Genomic DNA, 25,276 nt, shown 5'->3' with positions numbered 1-25,276 from the left:
TCACTCCCTCAGCAAGTTTCCACTCCTCTTCAGGACTGCAGTCCTGATCTTCAAAACCATCAATGAACCATGACCCAGCTGCATCAATGACTGAACTTCCATTAATGAACTATCAATAGAGAAGCATTTCTGAGATAAGGTACCTCAGAAACCAGGACAAAGCTTATGAGCGGGATATAAAGTTCTCAGTCAAGAAGGTTTAGTTATAGAACAAGCTTTTTTTTTTTTTTTTTAAAAACAGCTTTCCAGAGCATACTGGAAACCCCTTCTCTTTGGGGGGGAGGAGGGGACAAAAAAACCCACACACCTTGAGGAAGTCTAAGTTCTTCAGTAAATCTGTCTAAGTAGGAAGGTAGCATGGTGTACAGTGGTGAAAGTTGGAGCCTGGGACTCAGAAGAGAAGAGTTCTATTTTTGATTGGTACTAACTTGCAGTGCAGTTTTTGGTGTTTTTGTTGAGGAGAGGCACAGTACAAGTGCAGAGAATTGTTAATTAGGTCAAAGTTCAGCACAGATGTTTTGAGGGGAGGGTTTTGGGTTTTTTTTGCATCCCACTGGTTTCCAAGAAGGAAGGGGGGGGGAAGGTTTATGGACACTAATCCTTCTCCCCCACCCCAGTAGAAATCTGGCTAGGATCTAAATCATACTTCTAATTTTTAGAAGAGAATAGCTACCTAGAACTTCCACATTCAATCCGAGGTTCCCCTTTATGGGCTAATTCTGCACCTTAAATGTGTTGCAGTTCATTTTTATAAGTGAGAGGGGAGGGGCGAATGGTACACTTCAATTTTTAATAGTGGTGTATGATTACTGCATGTGTTGGTTGGACCAGTATTTGAAGAAACTGGAGTTTTGCCACAAGGTATTCTCATACACATGATGTATGGTCTCTTGCTTGTACTCCATGTTAGCCTTCGAAAATGGCTTTTCTTGTATTCTATTGCCTGACAAGATTGGTCAACTGATGTTCAATTAATTTAACATCATCATCACATGCTGTTGAAATGAACAAAGAACTCACTGTTTTATGTGGGAAGTGGCAGCTTTTGTGTGGTGTGACAAGTGTAGTCTACATTTTCATCATTGGTCCTACAGCCACTAGATCAGGGAGCATTCAGGGCTTTCTGCACAGCTACAATTATTGGGTCACCACAGTTAAGTAAAGAGACCTTTAACTTTGTGAAGTAAGTGAGAATTTACCATTGCTCTGTCAGGAAAAAGAAACTGCTTCTTTGAAAGTATGAAGGCAGCGAAGAAGACATTTCATACCAATACAGCTCTAGACAGTACTAATTTCACTTTATTACACAGTAAGCATTCAATATACTGACTTTACTACTTCCTAACCTCAAAAATAGGGGATATATATTCTCTGAATTAAGCTTGCTTGATCCACAGCAATATATCACCATTTGAGTAAGTTAACCTAGATCCTCTTGCTGATATGAAGTATATGCGGTACAAAATGTTCCACTGTCACATATAATTACTTCTGCGGCTGTTCACAAAGTATCTCTGGTGGCATAGTATCTGTGATGTCTTGATAATAAATATAATTACCAACCAGAATAAATGGTTGATTAAAGGCTCTATAATTCAGAAAGACAGTGAAGGATCCTTATGCTTCATTAAAGCAGTACTGGAATAAAAATTTTTTTTATAAAAGTTCCCAAAATTGAAACATGTCCAGCGAGCTCTCTAGTTTGTTGATATAACAAGTCAAAGCCTATTGTACCTTAATCAGTCAAGTGCAGGATGCCCAACCCAGATCTGTTTGCTGAAAAACAAAGAACAAGAGCCACTATTCTTCTTTACCAGGGCCCGACTCATTAATTATTAGGTCTATCCAAAACAGGCCATGTCTGTGTGCCAAATGATCATCTGTAGAGCTGCTGAGAAATAACCCAGCTCACATCCTTGAAGGCATCAAAAATGGTATACCTTTACAGAAGAAAGCATGTACCTCTTGAAGAGAGACCCCCCATCATCTTAAGACAAGAAAGTTTCACTCATAATATTCACTAGATCAGAACCAATTTTACCTAATGTAGTCACAACTGGATAATTCCATTCAGTTTTTCCCCCCTTTCATTTGATGGTATATAAGGTTGGTAAGAGAAAGGAAGTGGTTTTAATACAAGCTCTCATTTTTACACCATGGCATGATAGGTTCTCAAGTTGACACACAACATATTTAACCAGAACAGTTGTCATTACAGTAGTGAAATTCAAGATAGCTACCATTTGAGATGGGCTTAAATAGCTTTTAAAAGCATTTCATTTGATAAAGTATTGAGACATTTGATTTGAACGTATGAGCAACAGTACTGAGCACGCACTTCTCAGTTTCATTCCCAACTTTAATTTTCATCATAATTCAGTCATGCTTTGCATCTACTTTGACTATAAAAAAGTAGTTAGAGTGTATAAGAGTTGTTATCCTTAATGATAGGAGTGACCAGTACAGGAGACCAAACACCTCAAAAGCCACATAGGAATTTTGGGGCCCCATCTCTATTTATAAATGGAATGTCTAACAGCAAATCTTTTTTTCGCCACACTCTTCAAGGGTACATTTTGAAGAACAAAGGGCTGTGGTAGGGGACAGATCTTAAATACTGGGATTGATCAGAGGATGTGTTTCTGATAACTATTAGGCTGACAATCTTCTGCCTAAGTGTCTGGAGTTACTAGTTAGGAAACATATACTGCTTCAATTAATGCACATTGATGGGCTTCAGAGAAAGAGCTCAGAGTTTCTACAACCCTGTTGAACACCTTATGAGTTTTGGGTTCGTATAGTGCTATCACCATAAAAAGCAGGCTGTATTTTCTTCTGTATATGACAGTGTCTTACCAGTTACTAGGAGGATGCAACTGATGAAATTATCAAACGTATGATTACTCTCATATCCCACAGTGGCTCGGGACATTCTTTTTATACCTATAAAGTCCCATAAACAGTTTGGGTCCTGGATCGATACCTCAAAGATCCTCTCCCTTTTTGCAATAACAGCTTGAGTGCCTCATTTGATTTCAAATGCTAACAATTTTAAACAAAAAGGGCCTTTGTAACAAGGCATTCTGAATGATGCAAACAATTTTTACTCCTGGTGGAATTCTGCACCACCGCGCATGTGCAGAATTCATGTGCCGCGCAGAATTCCCCTCCCCCACAGAAAATACATTGTGCTGCAGTTGCTCCTTTCACCCAGCAAGGGCTGCTGTGGTGTCAGAACAGAGAACAGCCGCTCTGGGAGCGGCACCAATTGTGAATAGAGAAGAGGAAGAATCTGCCTTCCTCACAGTGCCCTGCCCATGGGGCCAGGCCACGAGACACAGGATAAGGGGGAACGGACAGCATGGTGCACATGGGGCTCCGGGGGGGGGGAGAAGAGGTAGTGTCACTGACTGGGGTTCAGAAGGGCAAGTGCAGGGGGACAGCTTGGGGCAGGGTCTGAATAGGAGAGGGGGTGCAGGGACAGATGTGCCTGACTGAATGAGAAGGACTCAGGTCAGCCAGAGGCTTCCTAACAATCCCTCCCTACCCCCCCAAAAAAACCCTGTTCCACACTTCTCCCACACACAGAATCCTTCAAGTTCACACCCAGGCCCAGTAATTACTTCCCTCTCCCTCAGCTCCTCCATTACCCTGACTCCTCCAGGCCTTTGTACTGCTTCTGAGGGAGTGCAGGAAATATGTTTCTGTATTGTAGTTTAAATGAATTATTACTTGGAGTTCTATATGAATATACCTAGTAATGAATCTATTTGTCAAAAAAAATATTTCCTGGATCTTTTCTGTGGTCTGTGTTGTTACAGACAGTTGCTGACAGGTATTTTAAAATAAATTACAAACATAATTGAAACTGGTGTGATTACACTGTTACATGACAAAAATATGAAGTTACAAAATTATTTAAATTACAACAACACCTAGAGGTCCCAACTGAGATTAAGTGTCATTGCGCCAGGCACTGTACAGACAGCTTACAGTCTAAACAGACAGAAGAAGCATTACTAGAAGGCAGATGTTCTAGCTGATATGACACCCAACCAACAATCAGGAGACTTATATTCTATTCCATACGCTTCCCTCTGGATGACCCAAGTTTCATAGGGGAAAAAGTACATCCATATCCCGTATACATTATAAAATTTATGTGAGATGTAACAAATGTCAAGGCAAAATTTGGCATTAGCTAGTTGAAAGGAGGTATGTATTGCTGCACAAGGTTACTTAAAATCTGTATGCCGGTGGATAATTGTCACCTAGTTTACCCCTTCCCTGGAAAAAAAGCTTTTTTTTGTTTTTTTGTTTTTAAATTGTCATTCTGTGCACAAAGAAACAAAAGGTCTTTAGATATATGCCCTAAAATACAAGGGCAATTTTACAACCCTTCCTCACTTTGATGCAAAGGGTAGGCAGATTACCAGGTCATGTTACCATGTAACTACTGATGGGATGAAGGGATGCACTATTTGGACTTTAGAGAGAGTTTTTCCACCCCCTCTTGAATTTCTGTATATATTTCCTGGATACTGTCTATTGGAAGTAAGGTGTCCCTCCAGTGAGGAAGTAAAATACAGATAAATCTTCCTGACTCGTAACAATAATGAGTGAAGTGTTGGATTCAATTATTTTTAAGTAGCAAGTTCAAAATCTGTATGCACTGAAGCTTTATAGTTTTTTCTTCAGAAGAGTGTGTTTAGAATTAAAAACGTCCAATCAAAGTCAAAGTCAATTTATATTTTTAAATGTTGGGTTAAATTCTGCTCACCATTAAACCGATACAAAACCACAGAAGTTAACATCTTGTCACCAGCCCAGACATTTAAAGCACCTAACCTGGGGAAATCTCAATTGTGGGGCGCAACATGGGAAGAGAGGCAGTCTGAGGTACTAAGACCCAAGACAAAAAAAAATTTCATAGGAGAAATAAACTCAGACCTTTGAATTACATCCAAAAGTTAAACTGGAAGCTAATCAAGATCATGAAACACAGGTATCATGTGCGAGCTCAAGAAATGCTACCAAGGTCTAGTCTATGTTTGAAAAGGTTTGTTGGTATAACTATAGAAGAAATCTGGTAGTCTTAAACTCTTATACCAGCAAAAGAATGCTTTTCCCAGTATAGCTTACACTGATTCAGTGAGTGAAATACGCTATACCAGCAAAAGCACTTTTATGCCAATATATCTTCATCTACCTTAGGACTTTTGTTGGGGGGAAAAAAAAGTCACACTCAACCAAGACTGCTGTATGAGCAAAAGTTTCTAACATAGACCTAGTGTAAATAATCTGGCCAATGCATTGTGCATGAGGTGAAACTTTCAAGTGGTTTTCTGGTCTCCTCAAGGAAACCATATTGCAGTGATTGAATATGGACAAAGACAACCATAGCAAGGTCCATATTCACAAGATGTCACAGGCTTTTTCACCAAATAAAGAGCCTAGAGTGCTTTAGCTGCTACTTTAGAAAAGTAGTGTTACCCTTAGATACCCAGCTAATTTTAGTAAAGTATCTCCCAGTTGCAAACCCTTCTAACAAGAAAGCAAATTTTCTCTATACAAGGGACACCAATCTCACTACTGCTGCCAGATGTTTCCCCTACCCTAAAAACATTACCTTCATCTTGCCAGGTTTTTTCAGCCACTTTGCCCTAATCCAGATACATACTGTCCCATCCAAATGCAATTAAAAAAAACAGCTTATGTTATCTGTGTATGATTAACACTGAAGCCCAAAACAGTAGCTGCCCAGCTGATTTACATATATTTAACTATAAGGGTGATGAGAGCACCATAATGCTCAATATCATCCTTTGTATCCTCTCAGAGCACAGACATTCACATGCAATTTCATCTAGCCTGTCATACACTGCACACATCACAATTATCACAATTACAACTGCATCTGCTCTAACCCCACAGACAGAGACCAACACCTACAAAATCTCCACCAAGCATTCTCAAAACTACAGTACCCGCACGAGGAAATAAGGAAACAGATCAACAGAGCCAGACGTGTACCCAGAAGCCTCCTACTGCAAGACAAACCCAAGAAAGAAACCAACAGGACTCCACTGGCCATCACATACAGTCCCCAGCTAAAACCCCTCCAGCGCATCATCAGGGATCTACAACTCATTCTGGACAATGACCCCACACTTTCACAGGCCTTGGGTGGCAGGCCAGTCCTCGCCCACAGACAACCTGCCAACCTGAAGCATATTCTCACCAGTAACTGCACACCGCACCATAGTAACTCTAGCTCAGGAAACAATCCATGCAACAAACCTCGATGCCAACTCTGCCCACATATCTACACCAGCGACACCATCACAGGACCTAACCAGATCAGCCACACCATCACCGGTTCATTCACCTGCACGTCCACCAATGTAATATATGCCATCATATGCCAGCAATGCCCCTCTGCTATGTACATCGGCCAAACTGGACAGTCTCTAAGGAAAAGGATAAATGGACACAAATCAGATATTAGGAATGGCAATATACAAAAACCTGTAGGAGAACACTTCAACCTCCCTGGCCACACAATAGCAGATCTTAAGGTGGCCATCCTGCAGCAAAAAAACTTCAGGACCAGACTTCAAAGAGAAACTGCTGAGCTCCAGTTCATCTGCAAATTTGACACCATCAGCTCAGGATTAAACAAAGACTGTGAATGGCTTGCCAACTACAGAACCAGTTTCTCCTCCCTTGGTTTTCACTCAACTGCTAGAACAGGGCCTCATCCTCCCTGATTGAACTAACCTCGTTATCTCTAGCTTGCTTCTTGCTTGCCTATATAAACCTGCCCCTGGAAATTTCCACTACTTGCATCCGAAGAAGTGGGTATTCACCCACGAAAGCTCATGCTGCAAAACGTCTGTTAGTCTATAAGGTGCCACAGGATTCTTTGCTGCTTCTACAGAACCAGACTAACACGGCTACCCCTCTGATACTTCACAATTATCTTGTGAGCAGCAATATCAAAGACACCTGACAGAAACAAGAATTAGCATGAATACTTGATCCAGGTCAATAACCATAAGGAGAATGGATAACGAGACCAGTACAATTTCTGCATCATATCTAGGCTTAAACCAAGATTGAAGAAAAAGAAATCTGGAGATTGAGCACTGCAAGCACTGAACAAGCTGTTAATTCAAGCCCTAGACAGCATAACAATTAGCAAGATTTTGTCAAGAGCAAACTTCTTGAATCGCGGCCTAACCGTTTTTTGTTTAAGATAGGCCAGCACCAGTAACAGACCCACAACCCTGCTGCATAATTTAGTCAGCCATGGGCATGTATCTTAGGCCAGGGTCTACACCAGGGGTTGGCAACCTTTTAACAGTGGTGTGCTGAGTCTTCATTTATTCACTCTAATTTAAGGTTTTGCGTGCCAATAATTCATTTTAACATTTTGAGAAGGTCTCTTTCTATAAGTCTATAATATATAACTAAACTATTGTTCTATGTAAAGTAAATAAGGCTTTTAAAAGGTTTAAGAAGTTTCATTTAAAATTAAATAAAAACACAGAGCCCCCCCCGGACCAGTGGCCAGGACCCGGGCAGTGTGAGTGCCACTGAAAAAATCAGCATGCATGCCGCCTTTGGAACGCATGCCATAGGTTGCCTACCCCTAGTCTACACTATAATCATACATCAGTATAACTATGTTGCTCAGGGGTGTGAAAAATCCATCCCTGAAGATGCCGTTATACTGACCGAACTCCAGTGCAGACAGTCTTATGTCAATGGGAGGGCTTCTCCCATCAACATAGCTACTTGCCTCTCACAGAGGTGGATTAACTACACTGATGAGAGAAGCTCTCCCATTGGTGTAGCAGCAGCTTCACAGAAGTACTACAGTGGCACAGCTGCACCTGTGTCGCTGCAGTGTTTTAAGTGCAGACATGCACCAAAGTCTCAATGACAGTATGAAGTTCTTCAAGACTCCTCAGAGCCTCAGCTAGGTTAAACCTGCCTGAATATGAAATTTTTCATCATCATGTTTGTCCCTCTTGACACACAATCATACCCACAAAAGTAACCAATCTGCAAACAGGTAAAAAAGCAGCAAGAATTATTTTTAACCGAGCAGAAAATACAGATTCATCAGGCTGTCAGTAACCCAAAACAGTTTAACTGATGGTGATATACCGAATGCAAACAAAAATACTCCATCAGAGCCACAGCAGATAAACTCTCACTTCCCCCAACAGAGCAATTTATACATATTACATCTTTATATGGTTGCACTGTATTAAGTGAACCTTTGCATGTAAAAAAGATAAAACCGAACTCTTTAGGGTCAGACAGTTAAATTTTGCTAAATATATTTATGTACTGAATGCCCCAACTAACCAGATTGAGAGCAAATGAGCACGTGAAATTTAAACTTATTATCCTTAAATTTCAGGTCCCTATTCTTCATGCCTTTCCTCTTGGCCCTAGTATCATGATGCCACATTTGTCTACTACTGCCACAACTCTGAATGCCCATTCTATAATAACTAAGCTACAAACAGAGCATACCCATTCAAGACATAATCTGGTTCTCTTGATTTTTTTTTTAAATAGTATTTTGTATCCTATAGTCTGAGGCATAGCCTCACTTTGTTGCATGAAGTTATAAGCATAATTCCCTTTACTTTATGTTCAGATCATACAAATAAAATAGGTAACATGATAACAGAGCCATCTTGTTTTAATAATGGTATTGAGAAGGGCCACAGTCAACTTAAGAAAACACATCTAAAAGAGCTTTTGCTTCCAACATCTATGAATAGTTTTCTTTAACCTCTATTTTTCAGCTTTGTTTATTTTGTTCAGATCACACCACTTTGTGTACAGTCAATTTCACTGCTGATCTTGAATTGTCAGTTTCCCTTTCATGTGTTGGTCTTTCATCCCACAGGAAAGAAAAACATTTTTAAATATAACATCCTTATTTATTAAACCTACAAAACTCTCAGTAAAAGCTACCTCTTATTTTTTTTCCTAATCTGACTAGATTTCAAGCTTTAGGTGTTGACGTCAGAGCCCATCTAAGCTTCGCTATCTTTAAATTGTATAAAAAAAATTTTTTTGAAGTATAATCACTTTATACTTTTCTGCATATAGAAAATATAAGGAGTTAATTACTAACAAAACAGAGAAGCCACTGTTATTTCACCTGACTTTCCCCTACACAGACTTCTTTATAAGACTTTATCTAATAAGATTTAATTACTCTTAAGAGAGCCTCACTTTATAAATAAATCCTGAACAGCATGTCCATCCCACCCACCCCTGGGTCAACTACAAGTTAAGTAATTTCACAGCAGTCTTGTTATTCTTTAAGGGGAGAATGGCTGGTTCTTTACCACACTCCATTCATTACAGAGGACTGAAATGCATCAATTAACAAGAGAGTTAAGCAGTTAGCAAGAGCCTTACAGGACAACGGTAGTAAGAAACTAAAAGACACTTACTTTTCATAGACCAGCTCCTCATCAGTACAGAAATAGTGGGTATTTACTGTGCTTTTGGGTTTATTCCGTAAAGTAGCAAAATATAATCGATCTGAAACAAAGTTGAAGGCAACTGACGAAGGCTATACAGTTGTCGTGGTTCAATTTCTCAACCCTCCCCCTCGTCCCGCACGGTAAACTCAATGTTGGGGATAAAAGAGCGATCTCCGCCCGCCCTTTAATCCTCGGCCTCCGAGCGGGCGGGGCATCGCTACATTTCTCCTGCGTAGCCGGGAGAAGAGAAAGTCGGGCTGCCCGCGCTTAGCCGCACACGGCTGTGCCCCCGGAGAGGGCTGGGCGGGACGGGCTCGCTACGGGGCGGCTTTCACCCAGCGCAGAGGCCGTGGCGACAGGTGCCGGCTGGTTCCTCACCGGAACGGAGAAGGAAGGAACCGGCTTAGACACGACCAGCCCCAGCCCGGGGGAGCTGGGTCCGTGAGCCCCGGGGACAGGGGTAGAACGGCGAGGACCACGGAACTACAGGGAGAGGCAGGAGAGAGAAGGGGCCAGGGCAGCCAGGCAGGGTCCCGGGGAAAGGGGCCACGGCCGCCAGGCGGTTCCCGAGGCCGTGGGCAGTCGGGCTTCCTGTGTCCCTCGGGCTCTCACCTTTCAGGAACTCGGAAGCTCCCACCAGCAACTCAGAGGCGGACGGAGCCGGCTCCATCTTAAAGAGGGCGCGGAGCGGCGAGGCGCGGGGCAGCTCGGAACTCATGGGACCCCGGGGCGGCTCCGGCGGGACCCGCGCGGGCTCAGCAGACAGGGAGCCCCCAGGACATACCGAGAGGAGCCGCCTGCCTGCGGCCGCGCTGCCCAGAGTGCCGTCGTCCCCAGCGCCCGCATGGGAGTGAGAACGGGGACGGGGGGAGCTGCCAGCTCTGGCACAGGGCGGGCGGGCGCCGAAGGGCACTTCGGAGCTTCCCCGCCCTCCGGCAAGGCAACACCCCCGCCGCTTAAAGGGGCAGCGCCTGGTTACCTGGCACCGACCAGCGCGCTAGCAACCCCGTTACCAAGGCTTTGTTACACCGGACCTAGCGCCGGGGGAGGGAGCAGAGACCGGTGCCCCTCCCCGCCTCCGCTCCTCCCTCAGAGCCCCAGGGCAGCTCCGCCCGCTGCCTTAGAGCCTGCAAGCGGATCCTCTTCCCCGCCCCTTCGGAGACGCCTTACGCCCTCCCGCCTCTTCGGAGGCTCCTTACACCCAGCCCGTCCCGCCCTCCTCAGCCCCCCCCCCCGCAGGGTGATGCCGGAGAGCCCCCGAGCTCTGCACTAGCATCATGGAGAGCAGAGCCGAGGGCGGCCTGGAAGGCTGCAGGGGTTCCAGCGCTGCGGGGTGGAAGTGCCTCGGTTACAAGCGGCGGGCACCCCCGGTCAAGCGCGCTCCTCAGGGGGAGCCGGAGAGCGGCCTCTATTGAGTCTGGTGTGCGGGCAGGGCCTGGGTCTCCTCAGCGCCATCTACCGGACAGAGCCCTCAGTCTGATGGACAGCGCGATCAGCCAATTAGGGCGCCCTCCCGCGTTCGTAGCCAGTGGCAGCGAACGGTTGTGAGGCCGCCCCCCCCAGAACGCGCCCCTCGGTTGGGTGGTTGAGCGGGCTGGGCTCGGCCCCCAGCTGCGTGCGGCGGGGCAGCGAAAGGCTGGCTGGGAAGTAAGCGTGAAAACTTCCACGGGCACGTTTGAAGTCTCCAGCCTCTCGGATACGCACACCCGCGGCAGGCCGCGCAGCGCTTCTTCTCCGGTGCAGGCTCTTCCCAGGTGCCCCGTCAACCCCCGCCCCGTTTGTTTGCCCCCAGCCCTGTCTGTGAGGAACTGCTGCAGCGATGAACGCCGACGGGTAACTGCCTAGAAAACTTGGGAAGCTAGAGTCAGTCTGAGCAGAACTGGGCCTCACGGCTTCCTTACACCTGAACACAGTATTGCAGAGCTAGCTTCCTCACACTGCGTTATAAATCAAATTCCTAGTGCATTGGGATAAGCCTCAGACACGCTGAACCCATTCTTCTGGTGCCTCTACGAAGGTATCCGGTGATCTAATATGTACTAGAGGTTGCTATTGTTAAGACTGTGGAAATAGCTGGACTATGGGGAATGCATTCATAACTTGTTTATTCCTGGTAACAATGAGAGATGGATACTTGATCAATTCAGAAAAGATGTTTCTTCATAAGTAGCAGTAGGTCAGCAGAAGTGAAATAGAGTTGGATACCCTTATTTTAATCTGTCTGGCAGAAGCAACGGGTGCCCAGAATAAGTAGGGGTGGGGGGCTCAAGATAAACGTATTCCCTCCCCCCCGCCCCCAAGTGATCATAGTTTCAAATATAGCTGTACGTTCCCTTCCCCACCAATTTACAGACTGATTCCATTCCCTTGCCAGGGCAGATCAGATTACCTAGTCTCTCTCCTCAGGCACACTACTATGCCTCAATTTCCTCATCAATCATATATCTGGGCTACTCACACACTGCATGGCTAAAGTTCCAAAAGAGGATGTCCCTTTCTGGGGTCTGCTTAGTAATGTCCTGGTTCTATTGGAGTACTTGAGTCATCCACCTTGTCCTTAAAGGCTTCATAGCCTTTTAATTCGGTTTTCTTCGTAGTCCTTCTTCCCTCATATCAAGGGTCCACAACAGTCTTCCTCACCTTTGGCTGTAGGGGTTCTCTCCAGCCCTTCCACCACCTTCTATGTATAGTCTTTTCACCCCTCCAAGCTGCAGACATCTGGAGTAGTTCCAAGTGGTCTCTGACCAACCTGCTGGCCATAACCTTAATCATGCTCCTTTCCCAAATCTTTACCAGGGGAGGATAAACAGCTACAGCTGTTGCTTCACTGGCAGATCTGAGGCAATTCTCTTGCTCCAGGTGTTCTTCAGACTTAGTCATAAGACATACCCCTCCTCCTATCAGGCCTTGTTCTCAGCTTCATCATCTGATTAGTCACACAACTTGTTTGAAGACCAATGCTGCCACAATCCTTATGTCTTAAAGGGGCTGAGGCCCTGCAACAGCCATGGTAGGCTATGCCTGCCTTAAAAGACCACCATGCTCAGTGCACCAGCCCAACCCCTTGTCATTTTAGAACTTCCCATTTCCCATCAACTCCCACTTCTTCCAATTCAATCCCCACCAGCTCAGCAATACCACTCCTTACTTGTGCATATATACAGTTATTTTATTTTCACAAAGGATTTGTCGGTGTGGGAAGAGAGCAAAATAGTTTGGTTCTGACCTCACTATGGACCTCTTTTTGCAACCTTTTATTGACTTGGAATAGTAATAGTTTAGGCCCACTTAACCCTGTTTTAACTGGGACTTACATGGTGCACACACCTTGTGCTAGCCCTTTGCATAGGGATCAGTTACACTACTGACTTAAAAAGGGACTACATGCACAAGTATGCACTTTTCAGTATGAGTAAAAGTTGCCAAAGTGGGTTACTTCCCCCCAAACCCTGTACCTTGGGAGTAAGCTGTTGAAAAACTTGAGATAGCAAGAACTCATGTAAATAAAACTCCCTACCTCCCATGTTGTACTACTCCTGATTTTCAGAATTTGTTCATCCACTGACTAATCCAGTCCTAGTGGTGTAAGCTTCAAACAGATTTGAAGATGGGATGGATGGGCCTTATGTGGACTGGTTTCCTTTAAAAAAAATTTTTTGAGGGAAATTATAGGGTAGGGCTTCTTGCCCTGATCATCAGTCCAGGAAGGGCCCCTTCTCCCTATATATTTTTTTTCCTTGGGAGAGGTAGGTGGCCTGGGTTTGACAAACATCAGAAGATATAGTTAAGGCTAAAATGTAAATTTTACACTGCTCATTGTGCTTAAGACATGCAGCATACTCAGAGTCATACTCCCCTGTCCCTTGTGGAACTTCAATATATGGCAAATAGAGGTGCTACCCATACCAATTGAAGGAAGATATAGCAGTAACACTTTGAATTCCTAGGCACAGGAGGATGACTTAGGGCTAGAGTTGCAGCATGAGATTTTAATTTTTTTCAACTACTATGTTTAAACCAGATGCTTAATGCCAAATTTTCAAATGGGGGGAAGGGCGCTAACCTAACCCTTTGGGTACATATTGCAACTGTTTGCCCAAACTGCCTGCAGAAAGGCAAGATTTGTTAGGTGGGGTGGGTTTGTACACCAATTTTGTGGGAACAGCGTACCTAACACTTGAAAACTTTGCCAATAGTACTATTATAAGACAAAAAAGTACATAAGTATATAATGCGTATAACAATGCTACAAATTAATTTACCAGTATGATGAACACTTCTTTTATTAATTGACAACTGATACAGAAAAGAAAAAAAAAAGTCTCAGAAGCAACAATAAGCAAGTGATGCACAGTGAGTTACTGCAAGGAGGTCTGCATTGATAGAAAGACCACAGATATACATATACTATTTATCACTGTTGTGTGATCATTAAATCTACTTTGATTACTCCAAGAAGAGCAGTAAGCAGAGTTTTAGTCTTCACATTAAAACATACTTTGCCACTTAACATTTGACAACTGCTAAGGCTAAGAAGATTACACTGTATATAAAACAAATCCTATACTACAACTAATAGAACAAGTGTAAAAAGCATGGTCATAATCAGCCTACTTGTAAAGAACTTCTGACATTACCTAAGAGTCCCTTTTGCTCAGCTAACCTATTACAAGAATGATAATCATAAACCATGTCTACACTAGGAAAATGACTCATTCCTGACAATAGTTGTCTGCCACAGATCCCCTTGAACCAGCATTTAGAACAATTTTTACTGCTAGTGTAGATGGGACTAACTCCTTTTTAGTTTTGAGACTTGGTTCCACTAAGGCTCACTGATCTGATCTGTCAGTGTCTAAATTACATTGCCATAGATTATTTCTTCCACGTCCCAAGAATATTTTTTATAATGGTTTTGTCCTATATACCCTAACATTTTAAGTATTTCCAGTACTAGTTCAGCAGTCCCAAGCTGATAACAGCCAATGGTAACAAGTCAATTTAACGTAGGTATGACCAGAGAATTCAGAGACTGAAAAGACCCAGCAAGTCATCTAGTCCAGTCCTCGCCAGTGCAGGTGTGTAGCCTACAACATATTTCCTAATGTCTCCATTAACTACACAACTTTATTTTTCATCGTTTGCCATTTGAAAACAGGTGAAGGAAATAAAAATAGAATATATTCAGTTCAAACAGTAAAACAAAATAAAAGTAGACCTGTATCCTTACAAAATATACCTTCTGGATCAGATGCAAAACAGCTAGACAGACAAAATACAGTATATCTGTAGTTACTACCAACAATTATACTTAAAACATTCTTTTTAAAATCTGAGTTGCTTTTCAGGCACATTTCTCCAATATAACATACAGTAGAACCTCAGAGTTACGAACTGACCAGTCAACCACATACCTCATTTGGAACCAGAAGTATACAATCAGGCAGCAGCAGAGACCAAAAAAAAAAAAAAAAAGCAGCAAATACAGTACAATGTTAAATGTAAACTACTAAAAAAAAAAAAAAAAAAAAAACCCGGAAAGCAGCATTTTTCTTCTGCATAGCAAAGTTTCAAAGCTGTACTAAATCAATGTTCAGTTGTAAACTTTTGAAAGAACAACCATGTTTTGTTCAGTTAGGAACATTTCAGAGTTACGAACAACCTCCATTCCCGAGGCATTTATAACTCTGAGGTTCTACTGTACATGCAAAATACTGATATAAGAGTAAGTTCTAAAGGCTGTAGTAAATGGCAAATATGGCACCTGTCTCTTTTGGCTACATATGTGGTAACGTAAGCTACATTTCTTATGATATATGCTTTCCATGTTCATTATCTTTCCCAAGTTGGCAATTAGAACTTTTACCTTTCAGTTCCTGAGCAGCGTCCCAGTGACTGTGGGCAAAGTAATGATAGGAAAAAAGGCGGTATCAGCCACATCATGCTCCATAACCCCTCAGTGGCCAGTGTTGTAGGCGAGGCTCTTAGAGATGTTTGATACTGAGACTGTTCTTTGTTCCATGACTTAATTAGGCTTATGGTTTGATTGGAACCTCAGGAACATTTCACGCTGAAGAACAATAGTTAACATACAAGCTTTGAGGAGTTTTATAACCAAGTCTAATACCCTTGCAAACAGCTCAGTGTAACCCTTAAAAGTTTTCACTAGGAATTGTTGAGAAAAATAGAACAGCCTCATAAGAGAGATATAAACACAAATATGCCAAAATGTCATTTGATTAGGTAAATATATTCTAAAGAAATAGAAGTTAAGTTCTTCATATGTGCGCACCAAGTGATTATGCATTTTTCTGCACATGCTTTTGAAGATCTGGCCCTGTAATTTTGACAATAACAGCTTCTCAAGTATTAAGAGATGAAGGTGATTTTATGATAAGTGAACATTACACACACACACTGTTCTTTAAACTTTCTCAATAACTTACACTGGGCAAAGAAAATACTGTGGGCAAAATTCAGAGGCTATGTGTAAAGGAGGACAAGCTGGAGTAATGCATTCCTTCTTCTGGTCCCTCAGCATTTAACTTACACTGATTTGAATTTACTGTTTGATGTGTAACTTATACCCCTTATATTATACATTCTTACATTTTATTCTTGTGATTGGCATAATTAGGGAACCCAAACTGAGAAATCATAATGTTAGAATATTTTAACGGCATACTTTTATAAATATTAACCAATTTATTTAGACAGTAAGATCTTTGTAGCAAGTGCTCTGCTCGGTGCCACATTCCGGAATAACCACTGTTAGTCTCTTTTTCTAAATTCCTTATGTCAACAGGTTTCACGAACACTCCTGAAGGCTTTCCAGTATGCTTTGCCACTAGAAAATTCATGACAATATCATCACAGTTTTGAGTTTCATCTATCAAAGCATGAACAGCATCAGGCTGCTTTTGAAAGAGTTCTAGGTATCCACTGTGAAAGAATGCTGCTCCTATGAGAACCATGGAGTACTGGTCCCCATTTCCAAATCCAGGTGTCTGCAATTCAAAGCTGCCATAACTGTATATACCTGAAGAAGTGGAAACATGCTTTCTAGGAACAAATCCCACTATCTGATCTGGAAATTGCTGTAAGAAAATCAAAAGATAGCAAAATTAGAGCTCCACACTACAGTCAAAATGTTAATCAATACAGCTGTACAAAACCTCTTAATATAAGTATCCCTTATGAGGCTATTATTGATAGAGGTGCAAATTAATTGCTATGAAAGGTGCAGATAATATAAAATAATCAGCTCTGTGGTCCGCTGGCCTGCACCACATTGAGATTGTTGCAAGTTAATACAAAATGACCAGCAGAAACTGATACACTGCTTCACTCCACATCATACAGTGCTAAGTAGCATCTGGCCAAAGTTAATTTGCATTCATGCATTTGGGATCAAAAATAAGCCTACAGATAATCTCTACACAGTAAAGAGAAATATTACTATTGATTTCTGGTGCACAGCTTCCAGATCAAATTAAATTTTCTCTGCTGCATTTAACCAATTAGATTTTCTGATATCTGTGACTTGGTAATTTGCTTTTTAAGCAGAGGAATGGTAAAATCATTGCTTATACCTGCAGTCTGTAATTGTGTATCATTAAAATATTATTCTTCAGGGTCTTGCCTTTTAGAATTTAGCTGATCATCTATATGACAGATGATAACAGCATGTCCTAGAAATAGCAACAATGAACTGATTTAACCTTTCCATTTAGTAAAACTGATATAAACTCCATTATAAATATGCAGATGCAATATATAAACATTACCTTCCAAACAGAGAAGGCAAAAGCAAGGTCATAGGCACTAATCAGTGTGTCATCATCCATCATTAAAACAGCTGAAGAGAGGGAAAAGACATTTTAATTTTTTAATGCATGTAAAGAAAAATTTAAAATCATTAAGTGATAAATACAGGCAGCCCTCAACTTTATGATCTTCGACTTACAACAAATGGCACATACGACGCTTCTAGATTGACACCTTGATTCGACTTAACGACCATTGGTTTTGACTTTACAACCCTCAGTCCCACAATGGAGTGGATTGCAGTTCTGAGTTACAATGCAATTTTCAGGAACCAATTGTGTCGTAAGTCCGAGGACTGCCTGTATGTGAGAATTTACCTGTGCTTTATGCAATGACAAGCTAGCCAGATAACTCCTATGAACATTAGGATGAGCTGCATAGCTAAATCACCATGCACTAGACTGAAAATGTATACTTAGATATTAAGGTTACAGTGAAAAGGATGTTTAACTTTGCAATTGTAACAGATGATTAATTGACCTGAAGCAAACATAATTTTTAGCACATTATTGCTATTATCAATCACAAACTATCACTGTAGCATAGCTGTGCAGTGGAAAATGTGTTGGGGGAGGAGGAAGAGGAGTTCATAGAATATCAGGGTTGGAAGGGACCTCAGGAGGTCATCTAGTCCGAACCCCCGCTCAAAGCAGGACCAATCCCCAGATTTTTACCCCAGTTCCCTAAATGGCCCCCTCAAGGATTGAGCTCACAACGCTGGGTTTAGCAGGCCAATGCTCAAACCACTGAGCTATCAAAGGAATACAACAGACCTTACTAATTTGCAGGTCAGGTTGCAGTCACAATAGCTTTTTAATACTGTGAAAAGCACAACTATAAAGATCAAGGAAAAAAATCAGATCCCATATTGTCCAGTAAGATGGATTATATGATTTTCCACATAATAATTATTTCTTAACATCAAGGAAACACCAAGACATAAGTATTTCCACACCACTTCTCTGGGACCTAGACAGGCAAAAGAAGCATATTATATAGGCAAAAATTCCCTTTTATTAACTGCAGGATAAGGCCTGTTGCTTCTGATCTCTGGTGACTTTGGGCAGGGTCGGGGAGGGAGGTTCACCTTCCTCTGCAGCATGGGATGCAGTCAACTGCAGGGATTAACTGGGTATATCTCACTTAATCAGTTCCCTGACATTGCAGAAGTCTCAGGCATTCATGCACCTCTGTCACTCTTGTTATCTCCCTGTTGCATGTAATAGTCTAGTTTCATGTATAATACTATGGTTGAATTTCAGTGGTTGGGTTTGGTATGTGAGTGCTGGGTGGATTTGTCATATACAGGGAATCAGACTAGATGATTTTGTGGTTCTTTCTAGCCTTGTATGAGACCCTAGAACCTGAAAACATGCAGCATGTAGGGGTGAAAGCAGGATGCAAGTAGGAAGGAAACATAATGGTGTGCTGAGCCCTTTAAGGCAATGGTATGGCTCAGTGCAACCTGATTAAGCAACAGGGCATTCTGGGGGCTGTAGTGCTCAGAGGCTTTCTGGGAATTTTAGGTTGAGTAGCAACGTATTCTAGCATAGGGGGTAGTGAAATAAAAGAGTTTCCTTTATACGAACAAGAAAGAGACCACAAAAGAGGTGGGACTTATGTGTCTTTTTACTTGAAGGAAACAGGACTTGTTGTCGGGTCTCTCCTGTAAAAAGTTGAGGAAGAGGCCTGGATGAAAAGCCAAAGGGCAAGGAAAAATACTTGGAGAAGAAGCAGTGATTTGGGCTAAAGAATCAGACCAGGATAAGGAGGGAATATAGAGAGCAGCACATGCTTTTGGATTTCCACCAAACGGCTGTAGAACAGAGATGGGCAAACTCCGACCCTCGGGCCACATCCGGCCCGCCGGACCCTCCTGCCAGGCCCCTGAGCTCCTGGCCCAGGAGGCTAGCCCCCGGCACCTCCCCTGCTGTCCCCCCTCCCGCGCAGCCAGCACAATGCTCTGGGCGGCCGGGCTATGAGCTCTTGCTGGGCCACGCAGCTGCAGAGCTATAGCCTGACCTGGTGCTCTGTGCTGCGTGGTGGTGTGGCTGGCTCCAGCCGGGTGGCACGGCTGCCTGTCCTGGTGCTCTGGGCACTGTGGCTGTAGTGCCACCAGTCACCGGTGCTCCAGGCAGCGTGATAAGGGGGCAGGGAGCAGGGGGGGTTGAATAGAGGGCAGGGGAATTTGGGGAGTAGTCAGGGTGGTCCGAGGGCAGGGAACAGGGGGGTTGAATAGGGGCAGGGGTCCCAGGGGGACAGTCAGGAATGAGAGGAGGGGTTGGCTGGGGCGGCGGGAGGTAGTCAGGGAACAGGGACGGTTGGATGGGGCAGGGGTCCCGGGGGGGCTGTCAGGGGACAGGGAACGGGGGGTTGGATGGGGCAGGAGTCCCAGGGGGGCTGTCAGGGGGCGAGAAGCAGGGAGGGTCCGGCCACGCCCGGCTGTTTTGGGAGGCACAGCCTCCCCTAACCGGCCCTCCATACAATTTTGGAAACCCAATGTGGCCCTCAGGCCAAAAAGTTTGCCCACCCCTGCTGTAGAAGAAGGTATGTGAACCCCTGTACTGATTTGGACTTTTTTTAATGTTAGTTTTGTTGGATTAGGGAGGAATTTTGGATTTGGCTGGAAAGCTAATCTATCTAGTCACCTTTACCTGAAAGAAGAAACTGAGATAGCAGCCACATTTCCATGAGTACAGCAAGCGCCCTCCCTCCATTCTCTCCTCCACCCAGTGCTTCTAATACAGCCTCCGAGGGGCAGAGGGTGTCTAACATCCATGCTACAGGATCTCCATTTGTCCTGCTGCTTACATCTTCCCTGCCGCTGTTTTCTGCTAAGTGGAATTGCTCAACATCTGCTGGATTCAGAGGTTTCTGGATCCACTTGGTCAGTGGGATTTTTTCCATAATGATAAAATATGCAGTTGTTCTGAGTGACAGATAAAATAAGTGTCCTGAAAAGTGTAAATAATATTGTTAACAAGCTACATATAAGAATGAGGCATTCATTACCTTGTGTTTCCAATTCAGGGAAGATCTGGAGTCTGTTCCTCATGCGATTCACAGTCTGCACTTTGAAGACAACAGGTACAGGATGGGGTCCCAGGGAATTCCACATTTCCTCTGGTATCTTCTCCCCAACATTGTTCCACACAACAACCACTTTGTGTAGATGGGGGATGGCTTGATAATGATTTAAGAGCTTCAACAATAAGTCAGTCCTATTGTATGTCTGCATAACAAGAGTAAATGAATCCAAGGCAGATTGGCTCTGGGATTTTGGTTCCCTTCGCAAATTGGGCATTTTGTCATCTTTAGTGTTAGGAAGCAAAGCCATTAAAGCACCTGCCACGAGGAGTAAGAGAAAGATCACCACAGAAGAGAAGCGAAGTAGTCGGAGTCCCATAACTCTTCCTGGTAGCTTACAGATGTGATGACATCTTTATTAACAAAAATTGAAATGGGAAGAGAAAATTCATCAATCGTCTACCTACATATTTGTCAGTTCAATGTAAAATTAACATGGACCTCACTCTTTCTCATAGGGCAGGTATTCAGGGAGGATTCTTTGTTGATGGGTATCCTAGGTAAACTTTTAAAATTGTTATGTACTTTTGCTCTCTTTTATTCTCAAGACAGATATGAGTCAGATGCAACTTTCTAAGCTTGCTACTGATCAATAAAGATTATTAAAAAACAATTAGTGGGTGATATCATCCTGGGAGTGGCTTTTTGTTTTGCTTAAGCAGAAGCACCCCTACCCCCCCCCCCAATTGATTTCAGTGGGGAGTTCTGTTTAAAAATTGGTGGCACTTGATGATCCTTCATGTTTAAAACCCTAGAGAAAGTATTTAAAGTTTACAGGGATGTTACTTTCCTCTGGATACAATAAATGCAAGCACTTAATTAATTACACAATATATAGACCAGTTTAGAAAATATTAGCATGAAATAATGTATTAAAGTCATACTTTTAGTTTTAAAAAACTGTACTTACTTCATTTTTGCCAAGTTGGACTGGGTTTATTTTGGTTTGTTTTAAAGGATGGCGCTGATTAGGTGAAATCAATTCTGTATGGATCTGTTGGAGGCAAAAGGAATTATGTAACTTTTGCTCATGCATTTGCTCACCGACCACCCAAGATCCTCTCACAATCATATATGTTTGTGTATAAGGCAAGTGTTCATCTCAACAACTGATGAATGTACACATTCTTGGCAACTGTCCATCTTTTCCTGTTGTTCAGCTGAAGAGTTTTCATTGGATTTCATGACCACTATAAAAATGCATTGCTAAACCAGTATGTTAGAAAGAAACAAGTTCTTACCTCAAGCATATTTAGCTGCTCATTGAGTATTATTTATTTGTATTACAGTAACACAGGCCACTTGCAAACAACACAGGCCCCGTTTTGCTAGGTAGTCTGGACAAGTTTACGATCTAAATAAACAAGATAGTTGAAGTGACCAGCCCAAAATGAAACATCAGGTTGGTGACACAGAGCTATGAAAAGAACTCAGGTGTCCTCAATCTCAGTCCAATATGCCGTATCCACTAGACCACATTACAGTACATCGTAGGTTACCATAATCACAGCTGGTTCAGGTGGTAGTCTCCCATTTTCCCAGTGCATACCTTTCATGTTCTCCATCTCCCACGTTTATTGGTTGATTTAGAGATTAAAGGGGAAGCATGTATGGTGATCAGTTGGTTTTATGATTTTTCCCATCTCTTCTGAAGGCAGGTTAGGTGGGGATGGCAATAAAAGTTCAGGGGCAAGAGGGTAGGTGGGATGGTAGCAAAAGTGGAAGGGCAGAAAGGAAGGAAGGTCTTGTAGTTAAGGCATAGATTGCAGTCCAGGAGATCCAGATTCAGTTCATAGGTTTGTCATAGATTTCCCATACGACATTGGACAGGTCACTTGTGGCAGTGAAGGAACTAGGGGTCTCCCTGCCTGCAGGCCATTGCAGGATTGGGGCCTTAATCTCTCTGTCTAGTGGCATCCTCATTTTATAGAAAAGGAAATACTCCCCCCATTTAAATGATTAAATTAAGTTATTTGGGGCAGGGTTATTTATACTCTGTGTTTGCACTATGCCTAGCACAATAGGGCCACAATTTTTGTTGGCGCCTCTAGCTAGTACTCTAACACAAATAGTTACCCATAAAGTGCTCACCTTTATTATTATCTGTGAACTGCAGAGGCGGCATTTTCCACACCTGCGAATCAGAGTGAGCATTTCATACATTTTGGATGGAAGGCTATCATAGAAGTATAGGACTTGAAGGGACCTCAATAGGTCATCTAGTCCAGTCCCCTGCTCTCAAGGCAGGAGTATGTAGAACAAGAACAATTTTTCACTCTCCTTATAACAACCTTTTGTGTACTTGAAAACTGTTATCTTACCCCCCTCCCCATCTTCTTTTCTCCAGACTAAGGAAATTTGTGAGGGTTTTTTTTTTTTTTTTTGTTAAATCTGTCTGTGTGAGGAACATAGATACCTTCTTCTATGGACAACAGAAATATGGAAACTTAGAAGAGGAAGAGCTAGCATTAAGTTGTTGAACCTATGCTTCCATATCAACAAAATAACTTATTTTAGGTTATATAAACTTTACTGATCGAAATGCAAATTGGAAAGTCTGTATATTTACAGCACAGTCTAATGATCTGAACATGTGACAGGCACAGTCAGGACCTCCTGAGTTTAGGTTCTGGTTCTGATTCTGTGTGGCCTTGGAGAAATTACTTACACCGTTTTCAAAAGTGACCACTGAGTTTGGTTGCCTCAATTTGTGGGTGTCCAATTTGAGACACCATTGTGCCTAACTTTTGGAAGTGCAATTCCTAATTAAATCAATAGGAGGTGCAGTTTCTCAGAATTTATCATTCCAGAGGTGTCTCAAGATGGTCTCCCGAAAACCGATACAGCTGCAATCAATATGAATTTTTAAAAATGCGGATCTTAAATTGTATCTCAGATTCCCTATTTTCAAAACAGGCATTGTGATACTTGCCAAGATTGTTGAGAAGATTAGTTAATATTTTAAAGCACATTGAAAATGCAAACATAAGTGCTATGTGCTATTTTAAAACTTTACATTTGTGTTTACTTAATAACATACAATGGGCTGTAAATGATGAATAAGGATATCACAGATGAATCTCAAGATATTAAATTAGAATTAGTATCATGGTGCTTTCATGTATGAATATGCTGAACAATGCAGCAAAGTGGGATATAAAATTCCACTGCACTGTATTGGGCTTCTTCCCACATTCAAAGATTCAACATTCCTTTGTAAGAAATACCTCTTTTAAACAAAAATAAAATACAAATACTGAGAAAGTCAAGATATGCAATTTTAACCCTCCTTTTAAGAAAGAATTCTTCTGAAGCTGCTGTCTCTCTGCCTACACAGTATTCTCCTACCGATTCTAATAATCAGCATTCATTTTATGAATAGTTCATTAAAAAAACCCAAATAAATTAAATTATTCAAAGAACAGCCACTTCACATCGGTGTCCAAATCTAAAATACCTTCCATATAATTGCATTTTAATGTATCCTTACCTAGAATGCTGGAGACCGTGAGCCACAGATTATTTGTCTAAGCCTTGATTTACATGAGGAAGAATGGAGATTTTTTAACCGAGCATAAGAAGTGTGCACATTTTTTTGTAAACTCAGTTAGTTTGCACTGGTTGTATTTTTAAGTCAACAACATTGATAGAAAAACCCCTTTCCTCATCCCAACATGAGAGATTCAGCAGAAGGTCTGGAATAAGCCCGTACTACCTTTCCTTTCTGTGGCATAGTACTTCCTGCTGGATGAAAACACTCCTTCTCCCAGCAGGCTCGAATTTGTAGTTCATGCTTTATCCCGACCATAACAGTTTGTGTCAACTCTTCCTTCAAGCAAGCTTTCTTACAGAGAGTCAGATATTTTTTGCATGTGTTTGTTTTCAGTGTCAGACCCATCTGTTTTATGGAAGGAGAAGTTCACCTTCAAATGTACCTGAGAATGTATAAAACTAAATTTCCCTTATTAAATATCTTCTTCATTCCCGTTCAAATACAAATATTTCATAGATTGCGGGTCACACAGAAAAACAAGATATTATAATTATGTGAAGTTCATTTAGATAGAAAATGGAAGGGAAATCTACATATCTAACCTATTCACGCCTTCGCTGATACAAATACTATTTTACCTTATATTATATTATAGTACAGTGAGGATTTTGCAGCCACCTTCGGCAGTTTTTATTTCGTAACAAAATAATCTTTCAAGACAGTGTTAGGATTTGACTGCCTCTGAGAACGCGGTATAAAATGCATGGAAATGAAATAGCTAAAGTAATTGCTGTATAGAAGGCGTCCCTGGACTGGTGTGTGTGTTGGCGGAAGGAGCACCCATACAGTTTTTCTCCCCTATCAAAAGATGAAGATGATCTGCAAGCAAATAATTGATTTCCCTGAACTGCGCTTTCAAGCTGCAGTGCCGAAGGGGCTGGGTCAAGCAGCGAAGCTATGCAGTAAAAAGAGGATCATTTTGATTTAGAAAGGAGGTACTTATGGGCGTACCACACAGAGGATTCTGGGGCTGAGAGAGAGCAGACTCAAGGAAAGGTCATTTTTTGAACATTCAGGAAAGGATTGGGGACGAAGTGTAGCTGTAAAGGGCCGCAGCAAGGAGGAGCGATCACAGGCATGTCTCCGCCGCAGGCTCCGGCTAAAGCAGCTGAGCTGCGGGCCGCGGCGCCCCCACACCCGGCCCAGCCTGGCCGGGCCCGCCGGGAAGGAAGGGAAGGGAACACGCCGCCAGGTTCAGGCACCAGCTTCCCCTCACCCAGCCCCGCCCCTTCCGGAGAGAGTCTGGGGCCACTGTCCTGCCAATCGCCCTTCTCTCCTGGTCTAGCTC

The 25,276-nt window shown here is 42.5% G+C and overlaps 2 protein-coding genes and 1 long non-coding RNA gene across 10 annotated transcripts in view; 1 reads left to right on the top strand and 2 right to left on the bottom strand.

Annotated features, from left to right (window-relative positions):
* Positions 1 to 10,465, bottom strand: part of CDC14A (cell division cycle 14A) — a 129,490-nt gene extending 119,025 nt beyond the window's left edge. Inside the window, exons 1-2 of one of the 3 annotated variants that reach the window (XM_039483548.1) lie at positions 10,134 to 10,465; positions 9,489 to 9,579 (exon numbers count right to left, since the gene is read on the bottom strand). In XM_039483548.1, coding sequence (XP_039339482.1) covers positions 9,489 to 9,579; positions 10,134 to 10,239 — 197 coding nt within the window. In that variant the 5' untranslated portion in view covers positions 10,240 to 10,465. The remainder of the gene's footprint in view (positions 1 to 9,488; positions 9,580 to 10,133) is intronic. The other 2 variants (XM_039483546.1, XM_039483547.1) reach the window with 2 other exon arrangements.
* Positions 10,466 to 10,680: 215 nt separating this feature from the next.
* On the top strand, positions 10,681 to 20,808 carry LOC120369844. 5 transcript variants are annotated; one of them, XR_005583462.1, is made up of 4 exons: positions 10,681 to 11,538; positions 16,327 to 16,620; positions 20,379 to 20,435; positions 20,667 to 20,808. It is a non-coding gene; the product is annotated as an uncharacterized LOC120369844 (long non-coding RNA). The 5 variants fall into 5 exon arrangements; XR_005583463.1 differs by lacking the exon at positions 20,667 to 20,808 and adding an exon at positions 14,532 to 14,599 and having other exon boundaries at positions 10,681 to 11,354; positions 20,379 to 20,517; XR_005583460.1 differs by lacking the exon at positions 20,667 to 20,808 and adding an exon at positions 14,532 to 14,599 and having other exon boundaries at positions 20,379 to 20,517.
* On the bottom strand, positions 15,758 to 24,223 carry EXTL2 (exostosin like glycosyltransferase 2). 2 transcript variants are annotated; one of them, XM_039483552.1, is made up of 6 exons: positions 23,926 to 24,223; positions 22,527 to 22,569; positions 21,346 to 21,429; positions 20,361 to 20,788; positions 17,309 to 17,379; positions 15,758 to 16,618 (listed from the first exon to the last, which is right to left on the bottom strand). In XM_039483552.1, the coding sequence occupies exons 3-6, from the start codon at positions 21,348 to 21,350 to the stop codon at positions 16,127 to 16,129; spliced, it is 996 nt and encodes a 331-aa protein (XP_039339486.1). In that variant the 5' UTR covers positions 21,351 to 21,429; positions 22,527 to 22,569; positions 23,926 to 24,223; the 3' UTR covers positions 15,758 to 16,126. The 2 variants fall into 2 exon arrangements, with proteins under 2 accessions (XP_039339486.1, XP_039339485.1); XM_039483551.1 differs by lacking the exon at positions 22,527 to 22,569.
* Between the last annotated feature and the right edge of the window lie 1,053 nt (positions 24,224 to 25,276).

This window comes from Mauremys reevesii, linkage group 8 (assembly GCF_016161935.1).
Source record: "Mauremys reevesii isolate NIE-2019 linkage group 8, ASM1616193v1, whole genome shotgun sequence".
In the NCBI taxonomy this organism is placed as follows: domain Eukaryota; kingdom Metazoa; phylum Chordata; order Testudines; family Geoemydidae; genus Mauremys; species Mauremys reevesii.
This window is presented reverse-complemented; position numbering and strand designations above follow the sequence as displayed.